Consider the following 12,212-nt stretch of genomic DNA (forward strand, 5'->3'; position numbering starts at 1 on the left):
AAGGAATTTATGAAGATTTTGTCAAGATGTTAAAGAAGAATTTCAAACTGGTTGAGTTAGGAAATGTTTCTTATTACATAGGGATAATAATAGAAAAAACAGATAAAGGACATTGTATATCACAGGAAAATAAGATAAAACAATTATTGCAAGAATGCAATAAGGAAGAGGCAAATATAACAAATACACCTATTTCAACTTTATATACAAATCATATAGATGAGAGCGAAATATTTTTGCAACAAGATTTGTATAGAAGCACCATAGTGGGGTTTAGGACATTTTGCCTCTGCCAGTTGGATCAAGCTCTTTCTTCTGCAGCAGCTGATAGGCCACTGCATTATCTCCCTCACCCAAAGGCCCCTAGCTCTTCGCCCCAGCCATTTCGTCACAAAAATCCACATTCAGCCACAGCCTTTTGGCCACATGGGACACTTCGCCACCATCCAATCAGAACGGAAGATTATCTGTTTGGAGAAAGAGGAAGTTGCTTTCGTCACAAGGACTCTCTTTGCATCGATCCCAGGACTTTGAAACTAAACCATAGTCAAGTGTTTGAGTTGCCAACGGTTGAAGAAGGGTAGCTGAGAGGTTTTCACAGCTGCTTACTAATTGCTTTGTGTTTGTTTATTGCTTTTCACTGCCTTCAAGTCTGGCTTTGAAAGTGTGCCTTTGACTGAAAAAAGGGTGTTTTGCTTTTCTTTTCTTTTTGATAAAAACTGTGTTCTTCACTTTCCAAGTGTGCGTGTCTGAATTCATATCTTTGCACTTAATTGGGGGCTTGCGCCATGGAGCTCGGCAGAACATATGGGAAGATGCTTCATTTGCTCAAGACATATCGGATAGAAAATCAATAACAGGAATAGTTATGCAATATGGAAAATGTACAATTGATTAGATATCTCAAAAACAAACTTTAGTAAGTGTCAGCACAATGGAAGCTGAATTTATAGCATTGTCAGAGGCTTGTAATCATTCAGTATAGATTAAACAATTATTGAAATATGCAGGTGTAAATGCAAGTGAAATAGTGAAAATATATGAAGATAACTGTTGTGGTTGGCTCTGGGCCAGCTCCTGTCCCGAGGACTGTGGGGGTGGATGTGAGTGAATCCTCCCAGGGTCAGAGACCAGTTTTATTGCCAACTGCTTCTGACAGTGAAGTGTCTGAAGTAGATAGTGGAAGTGAAATGGGATCCTCAGAGGGGGTAATGGCAGACATCATCATCATTATCATCAATGGATTCGGAAGGAGAGACATTCATTGATGTATGCAGGGGCAGGGCAATGTCTAGGAAAGAGCAATTACGTAAATACTACAGGAGATAAGGTAGATTTCCTGTGGCTGGGTGTAATTAGACTAATTGGGGCTGCTGTTAAATAGTCAGCGTTCTGGCCTCTGGGTGTGGAAGTTTATCGTTCGGTAAAAGAGGACGTGTGTTTTGTATCAGGATTCTACAAGGACTCTCTTTGAATTGTTTCCAGGACTTTTGAACTAAATCATAGTCAAGCTTGTGACTTTGCAAACTCTTGAAGGAGAGTGGCTGTGACGTCTTCACAGCTGCTTGTTATCTGCTTTGTGTTGGTTTATTGTTCTTCACAGCACTTAAGGCGGTTGCTTTGAAGGTGAGCATTTTGCCTGACTTTTGATAACTGTGTGTGTCTGAATTCCTACCTTTGAACTTAATTGAGGGCTCGTGCCGAGAAGTCCGGTAGAACAATAACCAAGCTTGTTTAAAAAGAATCACAACAGAAAAGGTTAAGAATAGAACTAAGCATATTGATATTCGCTATTTTCATGTAAAAGATATGGTGTTTAAGAAATAAATTGTCTTAGAATATGTGCCAACAGAAAATATGCTAACTGATATATTTACAAAGCCATTACAAATGAAAGACATAGAGACTTGATGGATTTGCTAGCAGTAAAGAAAATGTAAATAATGTTTTTTCCGTACAAATGAAATACAAAATGAATTTATATTGTTTTAGTTTGAAAAAAAAAAGTAAATTATTTCAGCATATAGCATGGAAAAAGGGAATGGAATGTTAAGAGAGAGCTAATTTGCATATTGGTATGTAAATCAGTTTTTGGCAATTTGATTCCAGGGGATTCGTATGTTGACTGTTGGTGGATCTGCATCATAGAGAGCAGATTGTAGAGAAATATAGTTATACTATCAAGTTGTTTATTTGTGTAAATATGAAACCAGTTCAATGAGAAAAGAAGAAATAAAAGCATAAGTTTTATATTGGAGTCATTGTATTGTGTACTCAAATATACATTGTAGCACAGTTCTGCTATAAAGAGATTCTGTTGGATGAAGCGAAGAAGATCACTTATAATCATAAATCACATGGAAATCCAACATCCAACATCTGTTCTAATGACTGGCTGGGTAGGCATGGCTAGGAGGGGGTATATGACTAGGTGGGAGTAAGTGATGTTGAGTTAGCCATGCACATCCAGGTTTTGTGGCTCCCAATGTTTTTTTTTCCCTGTGTGAAATGGGTCCAAATGGCATTTTGAGTGTGTAAGTTTGCCGATCACTGACTACACTATACTGGCTCTCATCTGAAATAATTTGAATGCACTAAATATTTATTGTTGCAAGTAAAATCCTTTTTAAGAGAGGGAAAGTATAATGAGATTTTGAATGATTTATCACCCAAGCTACTTATGGACAAGCAAAAATTGTCTCTCAAGTAAATCCATCTCTCATATAGAGGCTTTTTTATAATTAATTGCATTGTGCGTGCAGTTTCTAATCAATGTTACACCAAAGTGTAAATTGCTTAAGCTAGTCATTGGGCAGACTATCACCCAGACTCTGATGCTAGATATTTTCACAAACCAGGATCTGAAATCTGAGGAGACCACAGGCATGGCATTACAACTTGCCAATTAAAAAAAAAATCAAACACTTATCAAGTGTTTATTCATATGCCTCAATAAGCCACCTATTTGTTCAACTATTATATAGGCTTCCATTTTTTTAAGACAATCCTTTTTGCAAATTGAGCAAATTGAACAAAAGGAAAAGATGGAATTGTTCTTAATGAAGGAGTATATACAATATTTAAAATAACATCATATTTTCAATTATTCTAAGGGTTTTGCAACGTTAATTAAGGAATGGCCTGGGAACCTGTACAACAATCCAGTCATTGTCCATGCTGTATTGGAGCATCTGAAGAAAGACCCACAGAACAGGACATTGTTGAAAACCCTAGCAGAATTGTAAGTCTGTTGACTCAGAAATTCGAATGATACTCACAGTTGTCTAAGCTCTAAATAACTAGTTGTGGTTCTTTCCTTGAATAATCAAAATTTTAAATATGTTTTTTCACATAAAACTAATTTGACATTTTCCCATCTCTACTTTGGGGGGGGGGCAAAGTTCAAATATTTATTAGAAATTTCATTTGAAAAAGTTTACATCAACAGCAAGATTGGTTAAGAGATAATATTATTGTACTTTACTTTTTCATACATAAAATTTATAAGGCAGGGAAGAGAAATGCTATGCGGAGGCTCCCAAATATCAGAATGTGGTATCTTGGTTCTTTTTTCGTGCAATCCATATTTATGAATGCTGTTGTTCATGCTGTATCAGTTTTAATAACTGATTTTATGGAGAGATTAGGTTGATTATCTAGACCCTCAGCAGTCAGGATTCAGACCTGGCTACAGTACAGAAACTGCTTTGGTCACGCTGATGGATGATCTCTGCCGGGCCCAGGACAGGGGTTTATCCTCTGTCCTGGTGCTTCTTGACCTCTCAGTGGCTTTCGATACCATCAATCATGGTATTCTTCTGCGCCGACTGGAGGGGTTCGTCGTGGGAGGCACTGTTTTATGGTGGTTCTCCTGCTACCTTTCTGGACAGTCACAGTCAGTGTTAGTGGGGCGTCAGAGGTCGACTCCTAGTTCCCTACCTTGTGGGGTTCCTCAGGGGTCGGTCCTCTTCCCTCTGCTATTTAATATCTACATGAAACTGTGGGGTGAGATCATCCAAGGGCATGGGGTGAGTTACCATCAGTATGCTGACGAAACTCAGCTGTACATTTCCACCCCATGTCCACTCAGCGAAGCAGTGGAAGTGATATGTCGGTGCCTGGAGGCTGTTAGGGTCTGGATGAGTGCCAAAAGACTCAGACTCAATCTAGACAAGACGGAGTGGCCGTAGGTACTGCCTCCCAAGGACATGTCCATCTGTCCATCCATTACCCGGGGGGGAATTATTGACCCCCTCAGAGAAGGTTCGCAACTTGGATGGCATCCTCGATCCACAGATAACTTTAGAGCACCATCTTTCAGCTGTGGCGAGGGGGGCATTTGCCCAGGTCCACCTGGTGCACCAGTTGCGGCCCTATTTGGACAGGGAGCCTTTGCTCACGGTCTTTCGTGCCCTTATCATCTCGAGGTTCAACTACTGCAATGCACTCTACAATGGGCTACCTTTGAAGAGTGTTCGGAAACTTCAGAGTGTCCAAAATGCAGCCGCGCAAGCGGTATTGGGCCTTTCAAGACATGCCCATATCTTGTCAACACTCAATGGATTTCATTGGCTATCGATCTGTTTCCGGACATGATTCAAAGTGTTGCTATGGCCTATAAAGTCCTGCATCCAGACTACATCCGAGACCACCTTCTGCCAGCGTCCGGTGAGGTCCCACAGAGTTGGTCTCTCTAGGGTCCCATTGACCAAACAATGCCGGCTTGGGGGACCTAGGGGAAGAGCCTTCTCTTTGGGGGGACCCGACCCTCTGGAATCACCTCCCCACAGAGATTTGCACTGCCCCCACCCTCTTCGCCTTCCGAAAGAGTTTAAAAAGTCATCTTTGCCACCAGGCCTGGGGTTTTTATATCTTCCCCTCTGACCAATGAATGTTTTAGTATCATTGTCGAATGAATTTTAATGATAGCATTTTAAAATCAGAATTTTAAGGATTGTCTTAATGTATTATTAATTGGATTGTTTATTACTGTTTTCTCTTTTTGTATATGCTGTGAGCCACCCCGAGTCCTTGGAGAGGGGCAGCGTACAAATCCAATTAAATCTTAAATCTAAACCTTAAGCAGAATCTCCCAATGTTGTTTTATCAAAACTATTCTCCTTTTCAACTTATCTTTTAGACTGTCTTGGCCACTAGCTCTAGTTGGTTCCTTTTGCTGGAAAGAGATGCTCAGCTATGGGATTGACTCTGAGGTTTTTTTAAAGTTTTATTTATTTATTTATTTATTTATTTATTTATTTATTTATTTATTTATCCACTTTATTTATTAATGTTTCCACTGTACATCACTTTAATTTAATACAGATATATATACATCTATATAGTCATATACATTATATTTCATGTTTATATATTTCTCATTTTTCATATGTCCTTACACATTTTATCACAGTCTCTTGCTTCTATATTCAATCCAATTATATCAATTATTCCAAATCTGATAATATTCTGAATTACATGTTCCCTTAATCTCCATTGTCATTCATTTCTACACATCTGTAAATTTTGTCTATAATATTGTTTTCCGGCAGAATTGCTTTATTCTTCCAAAATTGTGCATATGATATCCTTACAGCCGTTGTTATACGCTTCATTAGATATTGTATTATTGGGGTTATTTTTTCTTCTTAATTCCTAATAACATGCATTCTGGGGTAAATTCTATTTCTATGTTTGTTATCTCCAGTAGCCATTTGTGTATTATTTTCCAAAATCCTTTTGCTTAGGGGCATGTCCACCACAAATGAAAGAAGGTGCCTAATTCTTTGTTGCATTTCCAACATTTTGAATTTAAATTTGGATAAATTTTCACTAATCTTGATGGTGCCAGATACCATCTATAAATAGTTTTCTTTAAATGCCACTGATTTTGTAATTTTTCAATTTATGTTCCAGGTCTTCTCCCAGTTAGCCAAATGTATGCTATACCTAATATTTTTCACCCACACTATCATTTGTTCTTTTACTACTTTTTCCATTTTGTCCATTTCTAATAAGTATTTGCATATTTTTGATATTGTTTTTTCACCTGGACCTGTCAGAATTTTGTCGTATTGTTGTACTGTATGTTTCTATCTATGCCTATGCCATCCCTATCTTTATTGTATCTTCATTTGATTTGCCTACATGGCTACCAGTCAATTTTTATATTATATTATTATATCTCCAGTTGAATCTAAAATATTGCTATATTTTAGAATTTTAGTTAGGTCAATCAAATTAGGATAGATTATCACTTCCATGATCGAAAGCTATCTTGGAATTCTTGTATAAGTTTTCTTTTTAATTTCTTGCCATGTTTTTATAAGTGATTTCCTAATTAAATGTTCATTAAAGGTTGTTTGCAATTTTGAACCATCTCTCCATAAATTTGTGTGCCATCCTGCTTGCAAATGGTGATCTTCTACTGTTAATATCCGTTTATTAGATAAATATATCCATTCTTTAATTTAGGGAGTCTGCTTTATAGTAAAGTTTCCAGTCTGAAAGCCCTAGGCCACCTCTGCTTTTGTAATTTTAATCCTTGGTTTCTTGTTTTGCCAAATGAATTTTGTTACATTTCTGTTCAGTTCATTGAAAAATTTAGATACTCTGCAGCCCAATAAAAAAGTAGTAGTTTTTTTCCAATTTTCAAAATCCTGTTTTGTTTACTGCATTGGTTTATTGTAATTGTCTTTTTTAACAGATGAACATCTATTTGTTATTATTAGACCCAGATATTTAATCTTTTTAGTTGTTTGTAAATTCAACAATCTTTCCAATTTATCTTTTGGTGTTAATATCATATTTTTTATTCTTTTGTTTGTTAATTTTTAATCCTGCTGATTCTCCATATTTTTCAATTTCTTTGATTAGTTATTGTCCTAGTGTTATCGGTTCTTGTAGGAAAATTAGTATATCTTCTGCATATTTTCTTTGTTGCTCCTTATTTTGTCTCCAATGTTAATATAAAAAGGATTGACAAGATATTGGCAGGACGAATTAGAAATTGATGAATGGGATATGGAGGGTATAATTGAAAATATTAAAAAAATTAAAAATACAAGAATAACAGAGATGAGAAGAAAAATATTACATAAATGGTATTATACACCAGTACAATTAGCACGTTTTCAAATGACGAAGAAAGGAAATTGTTGGCATGGGTGCAAGGAAAAAGGAGTATTTATGCATATGTTTTGGGAATGTAATAAAGTTCAAAAATTTTGGAAACAAATACAAGTGGAAGTGAACAAAATTACAAATGGTAATTGGAAAATAACCAAGGAAGCAGCATTATTGATTAAAAATAGTGAGGTAAAAGAATACGAAGAAATCAAAATTGCAGCGATAGAAAGTGCCCAAGCAACTATAGTGCTTGGGTGGAAAGATGACAATAAATGGACGATTAAAAATTGGTGCAAATATATGGTGGATCACATTCACTATGAAATTATGGAAATTAGACTACATAATTATAATGAAGGGAAATTAGCAGCAACAATGAGGCGGTGGGAAAAGGTAAAAAATTATATATTAACATCAGTAAGCGATGCAAATGTAAGAAATAAAATTCAATCACTCTATAAAGAATGAACAATGTAACCCAGAGACAAAGCATATGAAGGACAAAAATTGATTCTTCCCTGGTGAAGGGTTTTTTTCTGTATGGTGATGGTACACTTATGTTTTCTGTTTTGTTTTTTGTTAAATTTAAAAAAAAACCCAATAAAAAACTATATTTTTTTTTAAAAAATTCAAAACAATGTTCTTTATAATGAAAATTCACTTAAACTAAGCCCTCTTTTGGTATAGCAAAGAGCACTGGTCTCCAAACAAACTGGTAATTTGTACAAGTCCCTTATCAGTTCTGTGATACTTAGCTTGCAGCTGTGAGGCAATTCATAGTCCTTCTTTCACAAAGTGAAATACACTTTGCTCTGGTTTAGTTTCAAAGCGGGGAAAAATCAGCACACAAAAAGTCAAAGTCAGTAAAGCAGTCACGAAACACAACGATCAGATAATCCTCCACAATGGCCAAACCCACAGGCTGCTATTTATAGCAGCCTCACTTATTACCACAGCCCCACCCAACCACAGGTGGCCTCATTTTCTTTGATAATAATCTCTCAGTTGTTGTTGCCTATGCATCGCTCTCCGCATGCGTGGCTGTATCATTAACTCTTGTTCTGAATCCAAGGAGGAGCTAGATAATTGATCTCCTTCTGAGCTGTCTGCCACACTCTCCTCCTCCCTGTCACTCATGTCTTCTTGGTCAGAGGAGCCTTCATCAGCAGATTCCACCGGGAGCAAAACAGGCCTGCAGCATGTGGATGTCTCCCCCACATCCACAGTCCTTGGGGCAGAAGCTGGGCCAGAGCTAACCACAACAATCTTGTTAATTTTCCTCATTCTTTTTTTTAAAAAAATATCTTCATTCAATATTTACATTAAAAAGACAAACAAAAACAGCACATAGCATACAAAACATACACACATAAAAAAAGAAATTCCATATTTACAAATCTATATCAAAGCTTAAGTACTTAATGATTAACACGAATGTAAACCATCCTGTTGACTGTTATTTATTTTAGCCTGTTTGTAACATTATAGAGCTATCTTAAACACTTATATACCGTGATACCTCGTCTTACGAACTTAATTGGTTCCGGGAGGAGGTTCGTAAGGTGAAAAGTTTATAAGACGAAACAATGTTTCCCATAGGAAACAATGTAAAACGGATTAATGCATGCAAAGAAAAAATATGCAAATATGGTGCTCCACTGGGTGCTGCCGCCCGGCTGTCTTTTGAAACAGCCGGGCGCTTCTCAGCATTCTCCTGAACGCCGAACCTGAAAAGTTTGGCAAAAGTTCAGGTTCAGGTTTGGGAGGCCGCCAAGAAATGCCACTGCCTAGCTGTCACCTTCCGAAACAGCTGAGGGGCTTCTTGGTGTTCTTCCGTACGCTGAACATGGAAGTTCGGCAAAAGTTCAGGTTCGGTGTTCGGGTTTAGGAGGCCGCTGAGAAGTGCCGCCGCCCGGCTGTCACCTTTGCAGAAGAACCGTGGAGCTGTTTGCCGGTCGGGAGGCTCAAACGGAGGTGGGGAATCCCAATAGGGAATTCCATGGGTGGAGCTTTGACATCACGAAGACGTCCTTCCTGGAGTCCACATTTCGGCTGGCCAGGAAGGACGTCTCCATGACATCAAAGCTCCAGGAGGCCTGAAATATTTCCTAGCCCAAGTAAATCAATACATGGAAGATTATGAGGATGAGTTCCCTAATGACCCGGCCCGGGTGAGGGTCATAACCTGCTCATTAAACACGAAAGCCGCAGATTGGATTGTGTCCCTCCATGAACAGGGCGACCCCGTCCTTAGGAATTTTGATCAGTTTATGACTGCCCTCAGAGCACGCTTTGAAGATCTCTAGGCTGAAAGAAAAGCCAGAACCAAGCTGAAAACCCTGAAACAAGGGTGGAAATCAGTCACAGAATATATCCAAGAGTTCCAGGAGCTGATGGCTTATGTCAGTTCGTATCCAATGAACATCCTTATGGAGTACTTTATGGTTAAATGATGATGTTTACCAGCATTGCTGAACCAGAGCAACCCCGAGAAACCTCAGCAGATGGTTCCAGCTGGCGGCGGAGGTAGAGATCGACCTCCTGAGAAGCCAGCGAGGGAATGGGCCTGAAGAAGGGCACCAGGGCGTTTCCAGAGAAAACCAAAACTACAGCTTGTTTCCGATGCGAGAAGAAGGGGCACCAAGCAGCAGAGTGCCTGGCCAAACCTGTGCCGAGAGTGATCCCTACTGGCAGAAAGAAGCTGGAACAATGCACTAAGAAAATCCCAGACGCCTGGCCTGACCATTTTCTATTGCAGCTTGACTTCCTGGCTCCAATCCTTCCCCGCAGGGAGGCGGAATCGACAAGGTGGTTCCGCCCCAGATGCCTGATGGACCCAGAGGGCTTTCAGAGGGCGCCTGGGGTTATTCCAAATGCATTCATCCACAGTTCGGCAGAGTCTCTTGCTGAGGCCTGGAATAAGGCTGCAGCAGAGGCTCTTGACCGGATTGTGCCGTTGCGACCTCTACACAGCACTAGACCCTGTCGAGCTCCATGGTTCAACGAGGAGCTCCGGGAGTTGAAACACCAGAAGAGACGTCTAGAGAAGCGATGGAGGAAGAGTAAATCCGAATCCGATCGAACACTTGTAAGAGCTCATATTAAGACTTACAAAGTGGCGCTCAAGGCGGCAAGATGCGCATATTATGCCACCTTGATTGCATCAGCGGAATCCCGCCCAGCCACTCTGTTTAGGGTGACCCGCTCCCTTCTTAACCAGGGGGCAGTTGGGGAGCCCTTACAGAGTAGTGCCAAGGACTTTAACATGTTTTTCACTGATAAAATTGCTCGGATCCGGGCGGACCTTGACTCCAATTGGATACCATTTATGCATGGTATGTTTGGTTTTTAATAAGGTTTTTTAGTTATTTTAAATATTAGATTTGTTATATGCTGTTTTTATTATTGTTGTTAGCTGCCCCGAGTGTACGGAGAGGGGCGGCATACAAATCTAAGAAGGAAAGAAAGAAAGAAAGAAAGAAAGAAAGAAAGAAAGAAAGAAAGAAAGAAAGAAAGAAAGAAAACTATAGAGGTTGCCCCCCCCCCAAAAAGGGGAGGAGTTGGGATCTCCGGTGCATCCAATCATCATGGATAGCGAGCCGGAAGAAGCTGTGTTGGTAAGTCCCCCCCCCCCCCAGATGCCTATACATTCCCCTCACATTAAGGGACCCGACCGAGGGGACAAGGGGAACTATGTTAGCCCTTTTGGATTCAGGTTGTACCAGATCTTTTTGTCTCCGGAGGTGGCGGAGAGTTTGGGCCTCAGGTTATGAGGCTTGAGGGTCCCCCATTTCATTTACCCAGTTGGATAGATCAATGGCAGGGGGGAAACCAGCCACCCATGAGACTGAGACTCTCATCACAGTGAGACTGGGAACGGCAACAAAACAAGCCTAAACCATCTTGTTACCCTCAAAAAACAACTAATTACCCTCAAGAAGAGACAAGATGAAAGATCCTCCTGCGAACAGCTTATTGGGGCTGCAAAACAAAAGAACTCCTCTCTATTCTGGCATTTAATAGCCAGACACTCAGATAAAATACATACTCCTTTAGACGTTCCTATACCTACTAACACCTGGGAACTTCACTTTCAGAGGATGTATGAAGACCCATCTAAACAAAGTATAAGATCTACAAAGAAGGACTTGCCAAATTGGCCCCCAGTCTCAGAGTCTGAAATTAAATCGCTCATTGGCCAACTCAGGTCAGGCAAAGCCCCGGGAGCTGACTCGGTTACCTCAGAAATATTGAAGAATAACTTAGAGTGGTGGACACCAATTTTGGCAGCGCTACAGTATTCACGTATATTGATTCCACTGGCTACGTCCCAGAAGATTGGGGCTTGGTAATTGTGATCCCAATTTTAAGAGGGGGAAAAAAGATGACCCTGCCAATTATAGACCAATAAGTCTATTAAATATAATTAGTAAACTTTACGCCAAACACCTACAAGGCAAGCTAAAGGAGTAGCTGGATTCTGAGAATCTGATCACTGAAGAGCAAGCCGGTATTAGAGAGGGAAGGGGCACTATTGATCAGTGCTTAGTCCTCCGCCATCTTATAGAAAAATATATCTCAAATAGTCTTGTATCACTATATGCTGGATTTATAGATCTCAAGGCAGCCTTTGATTCAGTAACTAGGACTAAATTATGGGAGAAGTTGGAAGCTGCCTCCATTGATCAAAAGCTTCTTCATAGAAACATAGAAGTCTGATGGCAGAAAAAGACCTCATGGTCCATCTAGTCTGCCCTTATACTATTTCCTGTATTTTATCTTACAATGGATATATGTTTATCCCAGGCATGTTTAAATTCGGTTACTGTGGATTTACCAACCACGTCTGCTGGAAGTTTGTTCCAAGGATCTACTACTCTTTCAGTAAAATAATATTTTCTCATGTTGCCTTTGATCTTTCCCCCAACTAACTTCAGATTGTGTCCCCTTGTTCTTGTATTCACTTTCCTATTAAAAACACTTCCCTCCTGAACCCTATTTAATCCTTTAACATATTTAAATGTTTCGATCATGTCCCCCCTTTTCCTTCTGTCTTCCAGACTATACAGATTGAGTTCATTAAG

The 12,212-nt window shown here is 39.5% G+C and overlaps 1 protein-coding gene across 4 annotated transcripts in view; it reads left to right on the forward strand.

Annotated features, from left to right (window-relative positions):
• VPS41 (VPS41 subunit of HOPS complex) overlaps positions 1–12,212 on the forward strand; it is a 496,439-nt gene that overhangs the window by 378,765 nt on the left and 105,462 nt on the right. For all 4 annotated transcript variants that reach the window (XM_070726287.1, XM_070726291.1, XM_070726289.1 and 1 more), the window contains one exon: positions 3,114–3,241. In XM_070726287.1, the coding sequence (XP_070582388.1) occupies positions 3,114–3,241 (128 nt within the window). The remainder of the gene's footprint in view (positions 1–3,113; positions 3,242–12,212) is intronic.

This window comes from Erythrolamprus reginae, chromosome Z (assembly GCF_031021105.1).
Source record: "Erythrolamprus reginae isolate rEryReg1 chromosome Z, rEryReg1.hap1, whole genome shotgun sequence".
NCBI classification, from domain to species: Eukaryota; Metazoa; Chordata; class Lepidosauria; order Squamata; family Dipsadidae; genus Erythrolamprus; species Erythrolamprus reginae.